The following is a 21,812-nucleotide window of genomic DNA, read 5'->3' on the forward strand; positions in this document are numbered from 1 at the left end:
GTACTTGTATGGGTGTGGGTCAGGGGCGTAGCGAGGGGGGGGGGTTCGGACCGCACCGGGTGACACCATTTAGGGGGGTGACACCAAGGCAAAAAATAGCAAAATATATAGAGAAAAAGAAAAAGTTGAGGGGGGGGGGGGTGCAAATCGAAAATTTGAAAGTTTGTCCCCGGGAAGGGTCGCTACGCCTCTGGGGGGGGGGGGGGTGACACCATTAAGTGCCGCACCGGGTGACACCCGACCTCGCTACGCCACTGGTGTGGGTATGTGTATTTAGGAAACGCCAACCTTTTCACCCAAGACTATCTTATCCTCGCTTAACAAAGCTCCACATCGACACAACTATCACATCTAATCCAATCCATCTTTTTTTTTAAATTTTATTTTATTTTCAGGGAGATGAACTAACATGTCATTCGGCCAAAGCGAGGCTGTCGTCTATCACCGATGAGCCCACGGTCGTCAAGCTGTCGGCGGCGTCCGCTCACACGTGGAGAACGACGCACGTGAAACACAATGACAGCGCCGCATCTCACCTCCAACCTTTGACCCGCCACCAGCGGGGAGATGAAAACAGGGACACTTTCGGTCCGGGTTTCGAGTCCGGCTGCGCAGAGCTCCGGAGATCAAGGACGGTCATTGACGTGTCCGAGAAACGTCTGCTCCGCCAAGACGGGGCGGAGAGTGTTGTACACATCAGACAAACAGACGAGAGCCATTGCGAATACGCCAATCAACATACCGGAATCGACGATGGAAATGAGATTAATAACATAAAATCCCGAGACAGATTCGGGGTACGTAAATTGAACCGGAAGTACAGAAAAAAATATTTCGATTCCCATTTTTACTCCGAACCATCTCCAGGCTCAACTGTAACAGATCAGAACTACAGGCCCGTATTCAGGAAACGTGCACGAGTAAGGAAGGTCATTAGCAAAAGACGCAGTAAAAAGATCGTTATTTGCTCAGTGTCACAGTCCACTTCCGGCCACAAAGTGAAACCAGAAGAGGCGGAGCACCCGAAGATCAAACACGCCTACTTCAGCCCCCGCACTGGCATGTACATCTGCAGTATTCGCTGCCGTCAGGCTATCTCTTGCAGACGTGGTAGGGGTGGCAACTCTTCCATGTACCGGAGGAACCGACACCGCAAGGTGAGGCTCAAAAATAGGTCACAGTTATTCCCCGTGGCCGCGCATGCGCCGATAGAAGTCAGTGAAGAGCATAGGTACATCGAGCAGAAAGTTTTGAGCTTCATGGAAAGAAATAACTCCAGGCTTCTGGCATCGGAAAACGAGGCTAATGCTACACCCGAATCACTCTTCCGTGACGACCTCGAGCTGGAAGAACGGATTCATCATTTATACGGTATCCAGAAAAGATTTTTTTCTCATTATATAAAGCATCGGCGGCATCAGAGAAGGGAGACTTTTCAAGAGCGGGCCGATGCGGCGTATTCAAATATAGGCCAAGGCGACATGATGAGGTTAGAGCAACCCAGTGGTTTTAAAGACGAGGCGTTGGTAGAAGGTATAAGACACGATGACGTGGCTCATGATGAGCAGACGACAAACAAGTCAGACTCGACGTGTCCCGATTTACAACCTAAAACCGATCACCCCGGAAGTCACTTGCAGAAGAAAAGTCGCCGGAAACATAAATTAAGGCGGAAAACATCTTCCTCCAAGAAACTTCTTCCGCTTCCCGAGTTTAAGACACCACCCCAGGAGACCAACATTCAGCTTGGGATCAACACCTTACCCCAGACGGACCAGGCACCAACATCTTTGCATCAAAACGAGGACACTAACCTTTATGAAAAAGTTACCAACGACCCAAAACACAGCTTAAAAACTGGACAAAGTAAAAAAGAGCACCGAGGACATCGTAGGGTTTTACAACTTATCGAAACAAAAGATAACTCAGTCGCCCCCTCACCCCGAACACAGGAAGCGACCGACTGGGCAGAGTTGAACACCCAACCACACGGCCGCCCTAAGATCAAGCCGTACCTGTTGCCACAGGTGCACAAGAAAACCCACTTCAAGCTGCACCTAGCCAGACCACAGCACGAAGAGCCACCACAGAAAACACAAGCAGCAGCGTGCACGCCCAACCACAAGATGAACGGGTACCCGGAGCCCTTCACCGCCGGCGCCCACTACCCAATCATTAAGTCGTGCAGTCTGCAGGAGCGACCAAGTCACCTCAGACAGTGTCAGCGAGAAGGCGTCGGTGGTGATGCCGTTGTTAAGTCTGGTAAGTCTTTTCTACAGAAGATTTAAGTCTTTTCTACAGAAAATGTAAGTCTTTTCTACAGAAAATGTAAGTCCTTTCTACAGAAGATGTAAGTTCTTTCTACAGAAGATGTAAGTCTTTTCTACAGCAGATGTAAGTCTTTTCTACAGAAATGTAAGTCTTTTCTACAGAAATGTAAGTCTTTTCTACAGAAGATGTAAGTATTTTCTACACAAAATGTACAAAATGTAAGTCTTATCTACAGAAACGTAAGTTTTTTTCTACAGAAGTTTAAGTCTTTTTTACAGAAGTTTAAGTCTTTTTTACAGAAGATTTAAATATTTTCTTCAGAAGCTTAATTATTTCCCATGGAAGATAATTAAATTACCGTCATATTAAATAATGCCGGCTTTCGCCAACACACTGGAAACTAATTTAAAAAAAAAAAGATGGTTGTAAATTATTTGGATAAACGGACGTATTTATTCATGAGTTGAATGGGCATGTTTTTTTTGTAAATAGTCGAGTCAGAGAGATTGAGTGGGAGAGAGACAGAGGGGCGGAGTGGGTGTTGACGGGGGGGGGGGGGGGGGGGGGGGGATGACGCAAAAAATTATATTTACGAATGGCATTGAACTTTTAATAATTTCCCCCACAGATATTCCCAATAATCAAAATGTAAGTACCCAAACATGTGCCGTCCTCTTGAGTTTCAGTGAGTTTATATACTTCAAGTTTTGATTTGAGTTCATTTGAAATTTAAAACCAAATTGTTTCGCTAACCTCTATGCTTGTTTTGATGCTACTATATCGATAATTGTATGCCGTGATTAATTACCGATAACAAATCAATAAATGTTCCAATGCTGTGCATGCAATAATGGAATATAAAAATGGATCTATGGCAGTTGCCCAAAAGTAATTTCCTTGAATGCCTTTTGCCCCAATCTTGTAAAGAAAAAAAATAGTTTTAAAAATAAATAACTTAGTCTGTATATTATTTAAGTAAAACATCGTAATGAAATCAACAATATAAATGGGCAGCGTTTTAAAAAATTGCTTTTGGGCATTCTAAACACCGTTAATTAAACTTTTGGAATGTAAATCTAACAGAAGATAAAATGCCCAGCAAAAAACTTTACATCAGACCACAATGTCTTGTTGTCAATGATAATGTCATTTCTAAAGACTACATACAAGCTGTTCTAAAACTACAGTGTGTTGAATGTTTTGTTGTCAATCTAAGCCTTTGATGTTTATGGTTGTAGTGGGTTGTTCAATAACTATTGAAGCAAATTAAATAATTGAACTAATTAAAGTAGCTATTTTTTCGGTTTGGTCTCGACTCCCCCCCCCCCTCACACACACGCTCCCGAACTTCTTCTAGTTTTGTTTGTCCTTAGTACTAGGAATCTATATAATAGAGGGTTTCAATCAGTAACTGTGCCATTTTGTCCCGCTAGCTAATTTCATTGTACCGTTCGTCTTTTTGAAGGGCCACTACTCCAACTCGGTAGTGGTGGGGTAGGCATTCAGGACGGATTGCCTGCCCTTACTTCCGATCAACAGATACCGCTGTAGGTATAAAACTCGATATTTAAATGATCTGAAATCGATAATAAAAATCAGCGGGCTGTAAGCCACAGATTATGTGTTCCTGTGTTACATTTGAATCGGCGCGCACACACTGACATATTGGCTGAACGGGGGAAATTTTTTTCCCCTTATTATCAGGAGATTAGTGTGACGTCATGAAATAGGTCAAGAACCGATATCAACGACACACCGTGTGTGTGATTCTGCCACTCGCAAATTGGTTTTTGTCTCGCGGTCTAATAATACAGACACTCGCTAAAGGTGGACTGTGCTTCTGTGTGTTGGTCTCGTACTATAGTGTGTCAACACGAACGTATTGTAGTCGTTGATAGGGGAATTTTACTCAAAAATTACTGGACCAAAATACTCAATGGACTAATATGTGTATTGATTTCCGAACCAAAGACTTATTTTCTTAATCTGAAATGTCATCATACTAAAAGGATTGACGGATACTTTGTTGCTGAATTTTTCTCGTTGGCTGTTTCAATTGAAATTGAAAACTGGTAATCTTTGCTGAAATGTAAACAGAATTCTCGAGGAAGGGAATCTAGACTTCTGAAAAACATGACAGCAACAACCAACTGGCAATATCTGACTGAACTAATTTTTCTATAGAGCTGTGTGGTGTTGACATTGTCTTAGAAACGCTGGTGCCGCAAGAGTCATAGAACAGGCACATACTGCATACAACTACTGAAGGACAAAGAGTTCCTTGTCAGACAGCGCCAACGTATTAAAGAAAAGAAAAAAAAACAACCTTGTATTTTGTTCACGTGAAAAGTTTTCTACAGACAGTTAATTGAAAAAAAAAAGACCCTACCACCTTACTCCGGAATCCTAGAAAAAAGTTTTTGTATTGGAATCAGTAAAAGATACTCGTTTATCTTAATGCACTGAGGATGAAAATTCTCAACTCCATGATGTTTTTCGAGCAGGTATGAAGAAAAATATTTTTTTTTTAAGGTCTGGAGCAGATATTTAAAAAAAAAAGAAATTATTGGCATTTTAATCACATGACGTACCAGGTTGTAAATAACGTAAAAGAATAAATCATTGTACTCTAAATAATCTAATAATAAATATGTTATATGACTTTTATAACCACCGGGTCAGTGTCAGTGATTCTTTCTGACACATTGCTTTAGAGGCAGCACTTTCCGGGTCTCAGTGTCCGATCTACTCCTCCCCCCCTTCCCCCAATACACAGACACACTGCTCAGTGCTTGGGCAATCGTTAATTTAACTATTACTGTGGATATGATATACTGTTATACATTAATATACTAATACATTTAAGTATAAATGTATACATTTGCATATATATATATATATATATATATATATATATATATATATATATATATATATATATATATATATATATATATATATATATATATATATATATATTCTTTGAGTAGAAGCCAAACAGATTAAGTTGATTCCGTAGAATAAAGGGACCACCAGGTGTTTCTAAATGTTTTCTGACCAGTATTTCAAGTCGCAACCCATCCATTCCCAACGCATTGATCAATGCCTAGCTACCCTTACCTCTGTTAACTGGCATGACTTTATGCCCCAACGCTACGTCATGACGCCACACCACGCGAGGTCATGACGCCTCCCCGCCTCGTACGTTTCCTTATCTTGTAATTAGCTCTTGTAATCTGTAGGTATCGAGTAGTGGGGTATTAGTACTAACGCGTGTAATGAATGTACAGGGACACCCAAGTCACAAGAATGAATCGAACCAATGTGTCGAAGTAATAACTAGCTGTGTTAGACTGAGGTAGGAGCAGAGGTGGAAGTACTGACCACGGTGGTGGACACTGGTTGATTGGGGTGGATTATGGTAGATGGGTGGAGCGCGGTGATGTGGTGGGTTACAGTGGATAGACCTCCTCGGTTTGGACTACACAGTAGGCTACTTGACTCCGCTGTGTGTGGGGTGGGCTGGTGATTGATGACGGCATGTGGATCTAGCCATTGCGTTTCTTTTTTAAAGGGTGTGTCTCTCTCTTTCTTTTTTTTCTCTCTCTCTCTCTCTCTCTCTCTCTCTTTATCTAATATATAAAGCTCAGTTCTGTATGTAATGCATTTGTATGTCGTTGGAATTGTACGAATTTAAGTGTTAGAAAATTAGCGTGCGCATTTGTCTAAATTTATGAGCTAAAAAATTACCATTGAAAGTGTTGGGAAATAATTTTCATTTTTCAAATTATAGTAATAATTGTCGGCATGTTCATTCAACACAAGTTTTAAAAAAAAATATCATCTTTTACAAAAATTCTAATTATGTCTTTATTTAGTCCTATAGCACTTACTTCCCTTTGATAAATTAGGAAAAACACAATTACTTCCCTTTATAAAACCATTGAATTCCGTGAAAATAATTTACTTTTTAATTACTTTGTTTTGGTGTTGGGAAAAAAAAATAATTACATAATTAGCGGGGATTGATCAAGTGCAAATGTTGTAGGTATTTTACGGATAAGCTTGGAGTATTAAAATTGTTTATTAAATTGAAACAGGCGCGTTCGTTTAAGTGAGTGCAAAAGACTGTGAATAAGTTGGGGTACTATAGTCGTTCATTAAGCTAAAACAGGTGATTCCGCCCCGGGCGTTTATGTTCGCGTTAGTGTTTTCTTTGTGTTTAGGTGGGTTTGCGTTAGTGGTTGCGTTTTAATTTGGTTCGTTTTTGTTCTTTCTTTTTTCGTTTTTGTTTGTGTTTTTTTTGTTTGGGTTTGTATTTGTGTTTTTGGTTGGTTTTGCGTTTGGATTTGGTTTGTTTTCGTTTGCTTTTTTCGTTGATTTTTTTTTGTTGGTATTGGTGTTTGTGGTTGGGTTTGTTGTTAGGTTTTTGTTTTCGTTTGCTTTTTTGTTTGTTTTTTCTTTGTGTTTGTATTGGTGTTTGTGGGTGTGGTTGTGTTTGTTGTTAAGTTTTTGTTTTCGTTTGTATTTGTAATTGTGTTAGCGTTATGTTTGCGTTTTGTTGTTTTGGTTTTGGTTGGTTGTGGTTTGGGTGGGCAATGCCGGGTTTATGATGATTACTAAACACACAGGTAATGGTCTTTAACAGAAAGGTTTTTCACAGAAGCCAGAGCAGGGCCTGGCCGGGACGGCTAGTATATATATATATATATATATATATATATATATATATATATATATATATATATATATATATATATATATATATATATATATATATATGGTGGGGCATATACAAATATATTGAAACCATAGAAAACGGGACATAACATTAATTACAGTAAGCAACTTATTTTTTCACCTCCTGTTTCCTGAAATTTGTTCCCCCTCCCACCCCCCCCACCCCCAAAATCACCCCATAGATCAACCTTTGGCTGGTCGACGAAAGGACGGGTTGGAATAAACTAAAACAGGAAAAAGCGTGACTGTGTGGCACTACAATAGACTTCAGTGAACTGCTATAAACAAAAGCCCAATGAAACACTAGACATTGTAAAAGTTGCCTGAAGTGTAAACCTCAAATTGACAACAAATAAGTGTTTGACAGCATATCAAAAATCACGGCCCAGTAACATTTCTTGTACAGATCGATATGCTTCACAATGGACTATACTTAACAATGTGTCGTCACAATGATGTACACGCCTCATTCTCTAACACACGGCAAAATCAATCATGCCTGAAACCATATACTATCATCGATAAATATTCTAAGTGTAGGCTAACGTTTCTAGGACAGCTTAAATTCTTTTATATGTTTCCCTCAAGTGAACGGCATTAAATGTTCTGTATAAATCTAACTGTGGACACACAAAACATTTAAAACCTACATTCATCATCTCAGAATAGGTAAAGTATGTATCGATACACGCGATATTCACATTACTAGCAAATCACAGTGCTTGAACTTTTACCATAATATATTACGTTGATCAAGCAAAACCTCTTCGGGTTTATGTATCGATATCGGCACTTGCGATTCGATTACGGCGGTAAATCGAAAGTCCTAAATTACTTGATGGTTTATTTACGTTATATGACTGAGTTAATGTGAAAAACATTATAATCTATTATAGAAATACACACGTCTGTAATTATAGAGGCATTTATAATTTTATGATTTTTTTTTTTGCAATTATTAACGTGAATCTACTCTGGTGGTTAGAGGTAAAGTTATTATTAAAGGCGGGTAGGACATTAAACATGTAAAGTCCCCCCCCCCTCCTTAGTTATTCACTCCAACGGCATTACCCCCGCAACCCCCACTCCTACCGGTGAATTATCATTGCCTAAAATTAAAAACAATGTGGACACTACCCAACACGATCCCCCCCCCCCCCCCCCCCCCTCCATTTTATTACCAGAAAGCTTCGCACCACTAATAGTAAACGATTATATTTTTGTTGACTGATGTGCATACACTTCAGATACATATCATTCTAGTACTGTTGGTGGTGTGAAATTAGATAACATTTCTTACACAATGTCCATGTACTGTTGGCAATGTAAAAGATAGAACTTTTAACTCATGGGGTGCCGCCGCTTCTGGGGGTGTATTTTAACAAATATGAGATGTCTCGCGTTTTTATGCTATGCACGAATTATCTCGAATATCCTTAATATCTGCTTAGGTATTCCACAGGATTTGGGGAAGCTCGGAATGTACTTGCGTCAATGTTTTCGAGCACTCTGCTTTTATTCTTGGTTTGCCAATGTTTTGAAATCGTGTAAGGACGTTGTGGTTGCTAATAAAGAGTCAAGTATAGCTTCAGTACCTTTTATCTTGATGAAATACCGCTGGAGGTCTAAATATTGAGAAGGGGACAAAAGTATCTGAATGAGATAATGTCCTATCGGTTATGTGTGGTAGAATGTCGAGGGTTGGAGTTTACTGTTATAGTAGTTTCTTCCATTGTTTCTTCCATTGTTTCTTCCATTGTTTCTTCCATTGTTTCTTCCATTGTTTCTTCCATTGTTTCTTCCATTGTTTCTTCCATTGTTTCTTCCATTGTTTCTTCCATTGTTTCTTCCATTGTTTCTTCCATTGTTTCTTCCATTGTTTCTTCCATTGTTTCTTCCATTGTTTCTTCCATTGTTTCTTCCATTGTTTCTTCCATTGTTTCTTCCATTGTTTCTTCCATTGTTTCTTCCATACTTTTTTCTCCGGAGGGGGGGGGGGGGGATGTTAAAAGTATATATTTTCTATATAAATTCCATTCGGGGAGAGGGGCGGTCAGTAGCGTAGCTAGGGGAGGGGGGCGGGGGGGGGGGGGACAAATGTCCCCGGGCGCCGATCTTAGGGGGCGCCAAAATGGGTTGGAAAAATAAATTGAAAGGTTGAGGGGGTGCGAATCGAAAGTTTGATGGGGGGGGGGGGGTGCAAATCGAAAAGTTTGTCCCCGGGCTCCGGGAAGGGTCGCTACGCCTCTGCGGGCTGTAGACTTTCTTTGGGGGGGGGGCACAGTAAGAAACTCTGAGTAATAAGACTATATTGCTAATATAATGCAGTAGCCATAGTTCAAAGTTCAGTTAACTCTAATATAAAACAGATAGCTCGTTAAACTGTGGGGGATTAAGTGTGAGGGCGCGGGTGGTGGTGGTTGTGATTAAAAACCGATTTAGCCGTGTGATTCATACCCGGCGATTAGCACCCAGACAACGATTACGGGCGGTGCTGGGGTCGTTGTGGGGCCACATGGAGTGGCGGTTGTCAATCAACCTGACATGTAGGGAGATAGTGTTCAGGGGTCATAGGTCACACAAACACATCTGCCACTTTTCTTCACTCTGCGCGTAGGCTGTGGAGTAATGGTAAGTTTTAGTATTGTGTACTAACTGTTAAAAAATTAACATGATTATTTGTAATAAGTAACACATTAAAAGCTATATATATATATATATATATATATATATATATATATATATATATATATATATATATATATATATATATATATATATATATATATATATATATATATATATATATACTCATTATAATAATATATTACGTAATTCTGTCATTATGTAGACAAAGACATTTTGAAGAATAGAAATACTCTATTTTTTATTAACATTTAAAAACATTTAGTTACTTCCCATTTCATAATACAAATTTAAAAAGGGAAAAAACTACTACTATGTTCGTAAAATGTATTAGAAATACAGAGACATTTCGTAGTTGTAAAAAAAAAATTTGGATCGTTGCCTGTTTTTTAATTAATTAAGAAAATTTTGTTTGCTGTGCAATTTGTTTTCAACTTTCAAAATTTTAACGATTTTAATATTGTTTGTTGGCTCTAGATCAAATAGAAAACATTAGCTATTTAAAATACATAATTTATTAACATCAGAAAATACTAAAATTTTATCAATTATACTGCTAGACGAATCTATGGTCAACGTAAATATTCGAATTTTAAAACTAAACTATTTCACAAACTGCAGAAAAGACAGGCTGAACGTGTTTGTCCGGAGGTCGGCAACCTGTTGCTCGCGAACCGCATGCGGTTCTTTTGATGTCAAGATGCGGCCTTTCAGCTCCATGCACAAATGTTAATACTTATTTAATTTTAATTTCAAAACTCATAAAAATATTTTTTTGAAAACGACATAATAATAAATATAAACAATAATCACTGGCAATTCTATAAGAATGTTTAGTTTCTCCGTATTTCAACGAATTTCCTATTAAATTGTCCATCCCGAACAGCGTTTCTTTCAGACTTTTTACTAACAAAAGGGGGGTGAGGGTGGACACTATTAAAAGTATATATTTTGTATATAAATTCCTGTTCGTTCGGCGGGCGGTAGACATTCTTCAGAGGGTGGTGGGTGGGGGGGGGGAGGGGGGGGGGGAGGGGTGTTGGGCTCCCAATGTGATGCCTTGAAGTAACTCTGATCTAGATTTGTTTCGAAAAAAATTAAATTTTTTTTGAAGACACGGACAGCGGTAAATTACTTGATTTAGAAAAACCTGAAAAAATATCGTGATGAAACCATTGCAACTATTAACATGAATTACTTCAGCATTAAAATAAACAAAATGAAGGATGAATTCACTGAGAGATTTGAGCAATTTTAAAAACAAATGCAAGTACTCTGACGTTCGTAGCAGTTTCCCTCAACACAAAAACGAATGAGATGAACATTGAGCTGTTTGGAATTGATGCTGGTTCGATTCAAATGTAATTGCTGGATTTGAAAACGACACATTTGTGGAGCGGTAAATTCATAGAACTCAAGTGCAAGGAAAAATAGTTGGAAGTCCAGTAAAACATGCACGTTACGCTGCGCTAGGGGACAGCTCTAAAAGAAATGCCGCGAGTTTAGGCACTCATATGTGACGCAAGGGATAGTCTTCCAGAATGCTATGGTGAGGTGAAAAAGTGTGCATATGGAGTGCGACGATTTTCGGGACAACATATTCATGCGAGCAAGTGTTTTCTTGCATGAATATAATAAAAAGTAAAGAAAGAAGGCAACTAACAAATAAAAATTTAGAGGTTTGCTTGAAACTGAAAACCAAACTTTCAAACGGCATACAAGGCCAAACTATTGTAAATATAATTCAATAATTAGTTATATAATTTGATTACTTATTGTATTATCCTATCAGAACTAGCTAAAATAGTGTAATATTTTTTTGTGCGAAACATGTGTATTTTTTATATCAATAAATATTATTTCATATCTAAAGCTATTTATTTTAAATTGTAACTTTTGGCTCTTCCTCTCAAAAGGTTGCCGACCCCTGTGCTTGTCCATTGAGAAATGCAATGTGTGTGTTTTGGTATATATATATATATATATATATATATATATATATATATATATATATATATATATATATATATATATATATATATATATATATATATATATATATATATACATATACGATACCGATGTAGGTGCGTCAACTAAATCTATGTATACCCCTTTAATGAATCAAAACGTGACACACCTGTTAATTTGATTTAGCAATTGAGGAAAAGTGAGCAATGTCTACTATTATTTTTTATTTTAACTTTTTCAATTTATATTTATATTTACTTTAAGTTCGTCGTCAAAGTATCGTGGAAACAACACATACTTGTCTTGTATGCTTTTATTTGGCCAGGACGAAGCCTGGCAGGTACCGCAATAAATAATTATCGTGAGAGTGAGTGATGGCTATCTTTCCTACGGTTAATTTTCACATATTTTCCTTTCATTTCAATCATATGTTCTAAAAAAAAAAAACCGCCCCGTCGTTTTTTTCCTAACGTTTCCCTCAGCCAAATAGCGCTCTCTCGTTATTTGCCAAGGAAAAAAAAGTGATTTGAACTTATTGATTACCAATTGATGGGCAATCACATAAAATCGATACGTGAGTATGATTAAAGGTGAACATAAGTGGACCGTGTCGGGGGTCATTCCGGGTTTCCGGTTGTGGGTGATGGAGGTAAACCTCGAGACAAATAATTTCTGTTGATGTATCTAAGGTTAAGAAATTGAAACTATTCTTGTGCGGGAGTATTGGTTACAATTGTAATCGATCATTTGCCAGCTCTAAAATGTGTTTGTTGTATGTAATCACAGTTTGGTAAGTCAGTGGTAAAATGAGATTTTGGTAGATCATTGTGACACAGAGATAATCATTGTGTTAGGGCAAGACTAATACTTTGAAGTGACTTTCATCCAGGTCACTTAAACTTTGTATTATTTAATGGCTGGTCATTTAGACCTTGTGATAATTTTAAGGCACGTTATTTTTATTTTTAAGATTGAGCTATTTTCTTAGGCCTTGTAATGATTTTAGGATAAAGCACTAAGATATTATGAACATAATTAGGTTAGGCCATTGAAACCTAATAACAGTAGGAGTACAACATGTACTAATGACGGTATAACATGTACTAATGACGGTATAACATGTACTAATGACGGTATAACATGTACTAATGACGGTATAACATGTACTAATGACGGTATAACATGTACTAATGACGGTATAACATGTACTAATGACGGTATAACATGTACTAATGACGATATAACATGTACCAATGACGGTACACCATCTACTAATGACGATATAACATCTACTAATGACGGTACACCATCTACTAATGACGATATAACATCTACTAATGACGCTATAACATGTACCAATGACGGTACGATTATAACTTATAAAAGACTTTCTTCTTCTTCTTCTTCTTCCTCTCCCAGAAGCTCAGCACCCACAACTACGACGTCAAGGAGACGGGAGTGACAGACTTGCAGACGACCGAGCCCTTCCATCAACAGCTCCACTCCAGTCTGCAGGCTTTCGACAAGCGGAAATGGCGGCCCCTAACACCGGATATGGTACCTCAACTGGCAGTGACCCGCTGCCGGCCAGTGAGTGGCAGGTAACCACGTCATTGCCTGTTTACCTAGGTGTTTGGTGTTATGTTGAACTGATCAATTACATTAATAACCAGCGGTAGTTTCGACCACGTAGGCGTTTTGCGAATAATACAGTTGGCAACCTGCAACCAAGTATTTGTAACCCTGCGGTTTATTGTGTACTAACTTTAGCAGGCCTACTTTTTAAAACTAGTTCATCTCTAGTAGAGTTTCTTCCAGGCATCTCTCCGGGGAGGGGGGGGGGGCGAAGCCCCCCGAAATTTATTTACCACCCCCCCCCCCCCCCGAACGTAATGAAATTTATATAATTTATATAGAAATATATACTTTTAACAGTGTCCGCCCCCCCGAAGAAAGTCTACCGCCCCCCCCCAAAAAAATTTCAAGTGCCCCCCCCCCCCCCCGGAGAAAAAAGTATGGAAGAAACACTGATCTCTACGAAGTAAATTATCAGATCTAGAGTTAATTAAAGCTTACACTTTTTGCTTTAACAGAAATTCCTATTAAATTAGTTCAAACCCGTAAACAGCCGACATCATCAAAGTTAATAATTGACAAAGTTCGGGATTAGTTTATTTTTCTGCATATTTAAACATTGTATGATTCCATCATTTATATAACGAAACGCCAGAATTAAATGGTTGGATAGTAGAAGCGCCATAACACTTAATTTAAGCGGTAGTTTTATAATCTTCTTTTCGGCTATAACAACTGTATATAAACACAATAATTCAGTAGATCTATTATGGGTACAGTGGTTGTAAGATGGAAAATACTTAATTCTCTATTTTACTACAGGTCCGTGTTGAAGGTAAATGTTTTGGTCCTGCAACTTCAATCCTACACTGATCCCGATAAATAACTCTCGCAGAAAAATAACATTTGCCTTAAACCTAGTTTTAGGTGTAACCCAAATTTTGACCCTAAAAAATACCTAAATGTAACATCAATAAAAACACCATAACAAAGCATTATTTTTTATGTTGATCGTGTTCTTTTTTAAATGAAATAAAGATGGCAGAAGCCGTTAGATTACTTAATATGTGTGTTAGATAATATTTTGTTCGTTATATTACTTAATATGTGTGTTAGATAATATTTTGTTCATAAGCCGTTATATTACTTAATATGTGTGTTTATATTTTGTTCAGAAGCCGTTATATTACTTAATATGTGTGAGATAATATTTTGTTCAGAAGCCGTTATATTACTTAATATGTGTGTTAGATAATATTTTGTTCAGAAGCCGTTATATTACTTAATATGTGTGAGATAATATTTTGTTCAGAAGCCGTTATATTACTTAATATGTGTGAGATAATATTTTGTTCAGAAGCCGTTATATTACTTAATATGTGTGTTAGATAATATTTTGTTCAGAAGCCGTTATATTACTTAATATGTGTGTTAGATAATATTTTGTTTCCTCTCTTATTCCAGACATGCTGCATCCAGCGTGCCAGCCAAACCTACTGTTGTAAAGCAAGCATCGATGTATGATCGACCTCCCTCCAGGGGCGCCGGGGGAAGCCTGACGGACAGACGGAGCCCCATCACCCGAGTGGACCCCGGCCCCTTCGATACATTGACCCCCGCCATTTTATCCCAGATGGTCGACTCGCGGTCAATGACCCCGACGTCACACCTGCTCGACTCTCCATCCATGACGCCGACGCCACACATGGCTGACTCTTTTTCCATGACGCCAACATCAGAAACATTCGACCCTCTGTCCATGACGTCGTCATCGTTCGGCAACCGCGTCCGGCTCAGGAACCACACCCGTCGTATATTTCCGCCGGATGCGACCAGCTCAGGGGACGAGAGCGACCGAGGAATCCGCGACATGTTCGACGACTCGGACAGCCTTTCAGAACTCGAGCGGGGCCGGGAGCCCTCGTTAGACCCCCACCGTAAGATCCCGGAGCTGAACCTGCGTCCTGAAAACGCCGACGACGTTTACATCCCCGCCAACAAACGCGACATGAGAAGGTTTGATTTCGATGCGGAGAACACAGAAGTGCCGGAGTATCCGTTCAAGAACCCGGTTCCGTTTCCTCTGGATAAAATCAGCTTTCGGTACTACGCCTTGCAGAATATCGATTGGAGACTAGCACACAGCGCTACTGTTCTGAACGACTTGGAACTGTGTCTTTTTCTCGATCGCCTCGTCGACATGGAGAAACGTCAAGCCAGCACGATCAAGTGGGAGGAGCGGAGATACAAGAGGTTCAAAAAACGCAAAGTCGCGTCCGGGGCTGGGAAATCTCGCGATAAACGCTGCTGTAATCCTTGTTTGCAGCCGGCGTGTGTCGGCGACTGCCCAGTTAAAAAAGCTCCCCCGGATTGCTGCGAGAAATGCCGACAGTCTTTGTGTACTGGAAATTGTACCGAAACGAAATACGAACAGCGCATGCGTCAGCAACTAGACGAGCCGGTAGTGCCCGCGTCGACCTCGACTCCGACTGTAAAAAGCTGCAAAACTTGCCAAATCCAGAACCCCGCGAAGAATATCAACTCCCAACATATTTCTCTGGGTCGGCCGAAATCCGCGCTTACAACTTTCAGCAGGGCCAAAGCCTCGTCCAAACCAAAGTCCACAAGACCATCGTCAGCAGAGCCGGACCTCACGTCGAAAAGGTCCTCCAAGAAGAAGCTTGACCTGCGGACAACGCTCTCTCCGGCCGCCGTACGCCGCAAAGCCACCATCCAGTCGGCTGACGACATGGCCAGCGGCATGTTCTGCATCAACCAGTCCCTGACGGATCTGTCCATCAAGCAACAGCGGTTCCCCAACAGCAAGAAACGCGTGAGTTGAGGCCCTAAGCAGACAGAGGACAGCTGGCATGAACTTCCTGTCACACATTGACAGGCAACGGCTGTCATACATAGACCGGCCTGCTAGTGTGAACTTGCTGTCATACATTGACAGGCTAGCTGGTATGAAATGGCTGTCAAAGATTGACAGGCCTGCCGGTGTATAAACTTGTTGCCATAGATCGACAGGCTTGCTTGTATAAATTGTCTGTCATACTTTGACAGCTAGCTGCTATGAGCTGGCTGTCATACATTAACAGGTCTGTTGCTGTGAACTTGTATAATACATCGACCTTGATGGCTATAATGCGTTCAGAGCCTCACTTTTTTTTACAGTGATACTTCTTGTATGTCTACTTTATGAACTGGGCTGTCTGCTGTGTATTTCTACTTCATGAACAGGGCTGTCTGCTAAGTATGTCCACTTGATGAACTAGACAGTCTACCGAGCTGTGATGTATTTATTGACCATTACTATTTATTTGACCTAAACCCCACCGACAACGTAACTAAACCCACTCTCAACACCCCCTCAACGACACAGCCCCACCTACTGAGGCTAGAACTAGACTCTACGTTGTGGTATAAGTATTCCATTCATTTTCATTGTATGTATTCTGCATTAACTGACGAAATGTGTTGTTTTTATTAAAATTTACAAGGACCAGTCGAAGAGTTACAGGTTGTTTTATATATAAATAAATAAAAGGGATCGGTATAAACAGAACAATTTTACGGAAACGTATACATCTTTTGCAGGGGAACCTGAAGTTTTCCGGAACGGACACTTGTCCGAATGCGACAAACGCCCGAATGGACTCTTGCCCGAATGCGAAAAATTTACACTTGCCCGAATGTAGCAAATGCCCGTAAGGACACTTGCCCAAATGGGTATTGTCGCATTCGAGCAAACGGCAATCTAACAAGAGTATTTCGGTCGTAGACCCCTTTTGCAGTATGGTAGAGCGTTCTACTGCTAATCAGAAAGTCTTGAGTTCAAAACACGGACTGATATTTTTTTAGTCCACCTAGCTCTTATGGGTATCTGACTGACGTTTAATCATTTTATTCCCTCAATATTTATTACAGGGCTTTTATTATTCACAGATGTCTTGTACATTTTATTACCTGGCCAATTTGTTGTGAATAAAATATTTTTGGAAATGAAAAACACAAAGAAATGCTTTTAGTACTCAACAGGATATTTCCTTTAATTTTTAAAAACGACCATACATGTCGTATAGTTTTTCAACAGTAAAGCTCCATAAAATATTCAGTCTATTAAATAAATTTTAAATTTATAAATATGATGAAATAAAATGTATATTCCTGATTTCAATTAACTCTTAAAACAAAAACAAAACATACGTGAGAAATAAGAGACAACATTTTATTAATAAAGTCGTATTAAGATGAAACAACGGTCATATAAAGCGTGTGGTTGAAAAAAGGGTCGTCTATGGCGTGTGGTTGAAACAAGGGTCGTCTATGGCGTGTGGTTGAAAGAAGGGTCGTCTATGGTGTGTGGTTGAAACAAGGGTCGTCTATGGCGTGTGGTTGAAAGAAGGGTCGTCTATGGTGTGTGGTTGAAACAAGGGTCGTCTATGGCGTGTGGTTGAAAGAAGGGTTGTCTATGGCGTGTGGTTGAAAAAAGGGTCGTCTGTAGCGTGTGGTTGAAAGAAAGGTTCTCTATGGCGTGTGGTTGAAGGAAAGGTCGTCTATGGCGTGTGGTTGAAACAAGGGTCTCATGCTGCGTGTGGTTGAAACAAGGGTCGTCTATGGCGTGTGGTTGAAACAAGGGTCTCATGCTGCGTGTGGTTGAAAGAATTATCGTCTATGGCGTGTGGTTGAAACAATTATCGTCTATGGCGTGTGATTGAAAGAAGAGTCCTCTATGGTGTATGCGCCACAAAGTATCGCTTGGCCACTACGTTCTTGGGTATGGATATACACGTCTGAAAAGGGAAAACACATTTTTAGAAACATGGATAACAATGATGGCACCAATGACGATTCTAACTTACCAAACGGGAAGGCAAAACATCCGAGCTTTGTACTATTCACTTCGCATGCCGCGGTAACAGAAGAACTCTACTTCACCTTCACTATTGACCATCAGTTAAAACGGTGAGTTGCATGTACGTTTCTGTATTCCTACGTTTATGCATACTTTAAAAACCTCTTTTACCATCTACTTGCCAGAACTTCGTTAGTAACTATGTATGCTTCTTATCATTAATTACCCACCTCACCCCCTCCTCCTCATCAACCAAATAGTTAATGAAAAAAATAATGAAACCATTACCAGCAACATCCTTCCGTCATCTAGGACTTCCCGTTCAAATCGTGAAGGGATATCACTCTTGTTGATAGGCTCTTGTATACAAACTAATTTATCTCCCTCTATGCTGAAAGTGGACTGAAACAACATATAATAAGACTAAAACTTAGATGGTGTTTGAACGTCATACAAAAATCATCGTAACAAGCACTGGTGGAAGTCAAATTACATTCAGCCAATAATTAAATTTGGGACGCCGTGGCCTATCGGTAGAGCACTAGATTGCTCATCCAAAAGTCTCGAGTTCGAGAATCGGGGGTGGGCGAGTCGGTAAAGCTCATGGTTGCTAAACCGAAAAGTCTCGAGTTCGAGCAGAGGCTCGTTAGCTGGGGACAGAAACTGATCTAGGAGAGACAACTCCAAAATCAAACAACTGCTGTCTGGCAGTTTGTTCTTGGTTGGACAAAGGCTATGGAAGCAAAGCCTCAATGGCGCATAACCAGTTGACACTTATACTTAATTGTGTTGGAGGGGATCCCTTCCTACTCTAAAATTAAGAACGAAGAAGAACAAGAAAGACCATTCGGGGTTCCAGTATAAGTTCTGTGATAATGTGCATTCACGGTCATTTCCCATTTGTCCAACGTGTGTGTACTCACGGTCATATCCCGGCCGACCAATGTGTGTGTACTCACGGTCATATCCGGGACGTCCAACGTGTGTTCTATGATTGTGTGTACTCACGGTCACATCCCCCCAGCGCGTGTTCTATGATTGTGTGTACTCACGATCATATCCCGGCCAACGTGTGTTCTATGATTGTGTGTACTCACGGTCATATCCCGGCCGTCCAACGTGTGTGTACTCACGGTCATATCCCGGCCGTCTAGTGTGTGTTCTATGATTGTGTGTACTCACGGTCATATCCCGGCCGTCTAGTGTGTGTTCTATGATTGTGTGTACTCACGGTCATATCCCGGCCGTCTAGTGTGGGGTCTATGATTGTGTGTACTCACGGTCATATCCCGGCCGTCTAGTGTGTGTTCTATGATTGTGTGTACTTCCAGCCGTCCAACGTGTGTTCTACGATTGTGTGTACTAACGGTCATATCCCGGACGTCTAGTGTGTGTTCTATGATTGTGTGTACTCACGGTCATATCCCGGCCGTCTAGTGCGTGTTCTATGATTGTGTGTACTCACGGTCATATCCCGGCCGTCTAGTGTGTGTTCTATGATTGTGTGTACTCACGGTCATATCCCGGCCGTCTAGTGTGTGTTCTATGATTGTGTGTACTCACGGTCATATCCCGGCCGTCTAGTGTGTGTTCTATGATTGTGTGTACTCACGGTCATATCCCGGCCGTCTAGTGTGTGTTCTATGATTGTGTGTACTCACGGTCACATCCCGGCCGTCTAGTGTGTGTTCTATGATTGTGTGTACTCACGGTCATATCCCGGCCGTCTAGTGTGTGTTCTGTGAAGGGCTGACCGAGCTGGAATTCGATTTTCTGGTTCTTGAAGGTGGATGTAATGTGGATGGTCCAGTGGTCACCGTCTCGCTTGATCTCCTCGTAGCTTGTGATGGATTTGCCCACTGCACGCAAGGCCACGTTGACGTCTGCAAGTGTTTTGGTACATATAATTATCTGCTTATATCAGTTAATGTGTACATAGAATTATCTGCTTATCTCAGTTAATGCGTACATAGAATTATCTGCTTATTTCAGTTAATGCTAATTAAAATGAATTTAAAAAGTAAATAATCCACTTTAGAGCTGGCGATCCATCTATATATATATAATTCTCTTCTGGGAGACGTTAGAAAACAAGCTGCAAGCGCGCCTTGCAGTCCCCTATTTCCTCTCTATCGCTGCCACCCCCCCCCCCAACCCGTCACATGGTCTGGTGAGCTGTGGTTCACGCTAAATGTTTACATAATACAATCGTAGAGCCGGGTTTAGTGACGGCTATTAGGGGCAGATAATTTAGTTCGAAACGATTTTAAACTTAGAGGAGGTAACTAAAAGGAGACAGCATTGGTACTGTCGAATTCACAAATTATGATTTACTGAAAAGTAGAAAAAACAACAACTAAATAGCGGCGTATGATACACCGCGGTTCGGCTCATTGTACATATCTTTCTTGATCTCGGCATATGAAGGATGGTGTGGTAAGCACTTTGCCCAGTTGCCTTTACTTTCCAAAACACAAGTTAGGTACCCAATAGAGCTGAGTGGACTCAGGGACATTCTACTAACATGGACCCGGATACGACTATCGGGTTAGCAGCCTAGCGCTCTACCGCTTAAGCCACGCCGTCCCATCTAAAATTAAACATATTTAGGATTAATCACTAAATCATTTTAAAAAGTGAATTAAAGTGTTTTCTATATAACTTCTGGTTTCATTTCGAGGGACTCAAAAGTTTCTGCAAAGTCTCAAAAACTTTGATGGTTTTGTTTTAAGTATTTATATTTAAACCAATGGATGATATATATTCTTTCATTCAAAAGAGGAATAATACTATGATAAACACACGTTGACTATGAATTACTTTGAGTATTTGTTTTATCTTAATCTATGGCTTACTATTGGCCTTCATGTACTCGTTGAAGTTTTCATTTTGTTGAAGTTTCCAATGTCCAAACAGTTTCTCGACCATTTTTTAAAATATGTTCTGCAGATTAAAGTGTTTATTTAAAAAAACATTTCAATATACCTCAAAATATGAAATTATTTTTTTTTATCAATTAAATAATTATTTTGAGATAGATTAACCTGATGAATATTGGACCGAGCTATATTAGGCCGTAAAAACACGGTAGTTGATGAATTCAATCAGAAAAAGTTCATTTTACAAGAAAGAAGGAAATTTATCTAAATGCTGAACAATCGATGATGTAAATGATGAATAAAGGCTAAATTGTCCAGTTGAATTTCTCAATAGACAAGCACGTCCAGCGTGTCTTCTCTGCAGTTTGTGATGAGAGAAGTTTTATTTTTGCCTCAGACATGTTATTTGCAGCGTCAGTTTGCCTTGCATGCTGCTTTAGTATTACAGTTTTCATCATCGGCCTGTGCGGACTAATGCAGATTTACAATAGTAATACTTCTTTCTTACTTGCAGCCTACTATTTTTATTCATTTAAGATGGTTTACTTATACATAGATCGAAAACAAAACTACTAATTACAAATTTAATTTAAAAAAAAAACCCTGAAAATGCAAATGTGTAATAAAATGATGATTTAAAGCATTTTTTTCCTCCATCGGCTTGGTGGGCTGAGGGGAGTTAGACCAGGGGTCGGCAACCTTTTGCGACGGAAGAGCCAAAAGCTACAATTTTCAAAATTTTCCAGATTTTAAAGAGCCACTAACATTTTTTTTATTTCAATATTTTATTGTTTGATTAGGATTAGGAAAATAACTTTGATTTATTATTTAAAATAAATAGCTTTATATATAAAATAATATTTATTCATATA

General features: G+C 39.7%; 2 protein-coding genes across 2 annotated transcripts in view; one reads left to right on the forward strand and one right to left on the reverse strand.

The window, feature by feature from the left end:
- LOC131957442 (uncharacterized) overlaps positions 1–16,704 on the forward strand; it is a 17,733-nt gene extending 1,029 nt beyond the window's left edge. The window contains exons 2-5 of the mRNA XM_059322251.1: positions 396–2,262; positions 2,900–2,919; positions 13,048–13,229; positions 14,668–16,704. Of these exons, the coding sequence (XP_059178234.1) occupies positions 396–2,262; positions 2,900–2,919; positions 13,048–13,229; positions 14,668–16,045 (3,447 nt within the window). The 3' untranslated portion in view covers positions 16,046–16,704. The remainder of the gene's footprint in view (positions 1–395; positions 2,263–2,899; positions 2,920–13,047; positions 13,230–14,667) is intronic.
- Positions 16,705–17,421: 717 nt separating this feature from the next.
- Positions 17,422–21,007, reverse strand: LOC131957448 (fatty acid-binding protein, brain-like). Its single transcript, XM_059322267.1, has 4 exons — positions 20,917–21,007; positions 19,772–19,944; positions 18,350–18,463; positions 17,422–17,999 (listed from the first exon to the last, which is right to left on the reverse strand). Exons 1-4 carry the CDS (start codon positions 20,987–20,989, stop codon positions 17,937–17,939), a joined length of 423 nt encoding a protein of 140 aa, XP_059178250.1. The 5' UTR covers positions 20,990–21,007; the 3' UTR covers positions 17,422–17,936.
- Between the last annotated feature and the right edge of the window lie 805 nt (positions 21,008–21,812).

Source organism: Physella acuta, unplaced genomic scaffold (genome assembly GCF_028476545.2).
Source record: "Physella acuta isolate Inbredline_101_S28 unplaced genomic scaffold, ASM2847654v3 ptg001244l, whole genome shotgun sequence".
In the NCBI taxonomy this organism is placed as follows: domain Eukaryota; kingdom Metazoa; phylum Mollusca; class Gastropoda; family Physidae; genus Physella; species Physella acuta.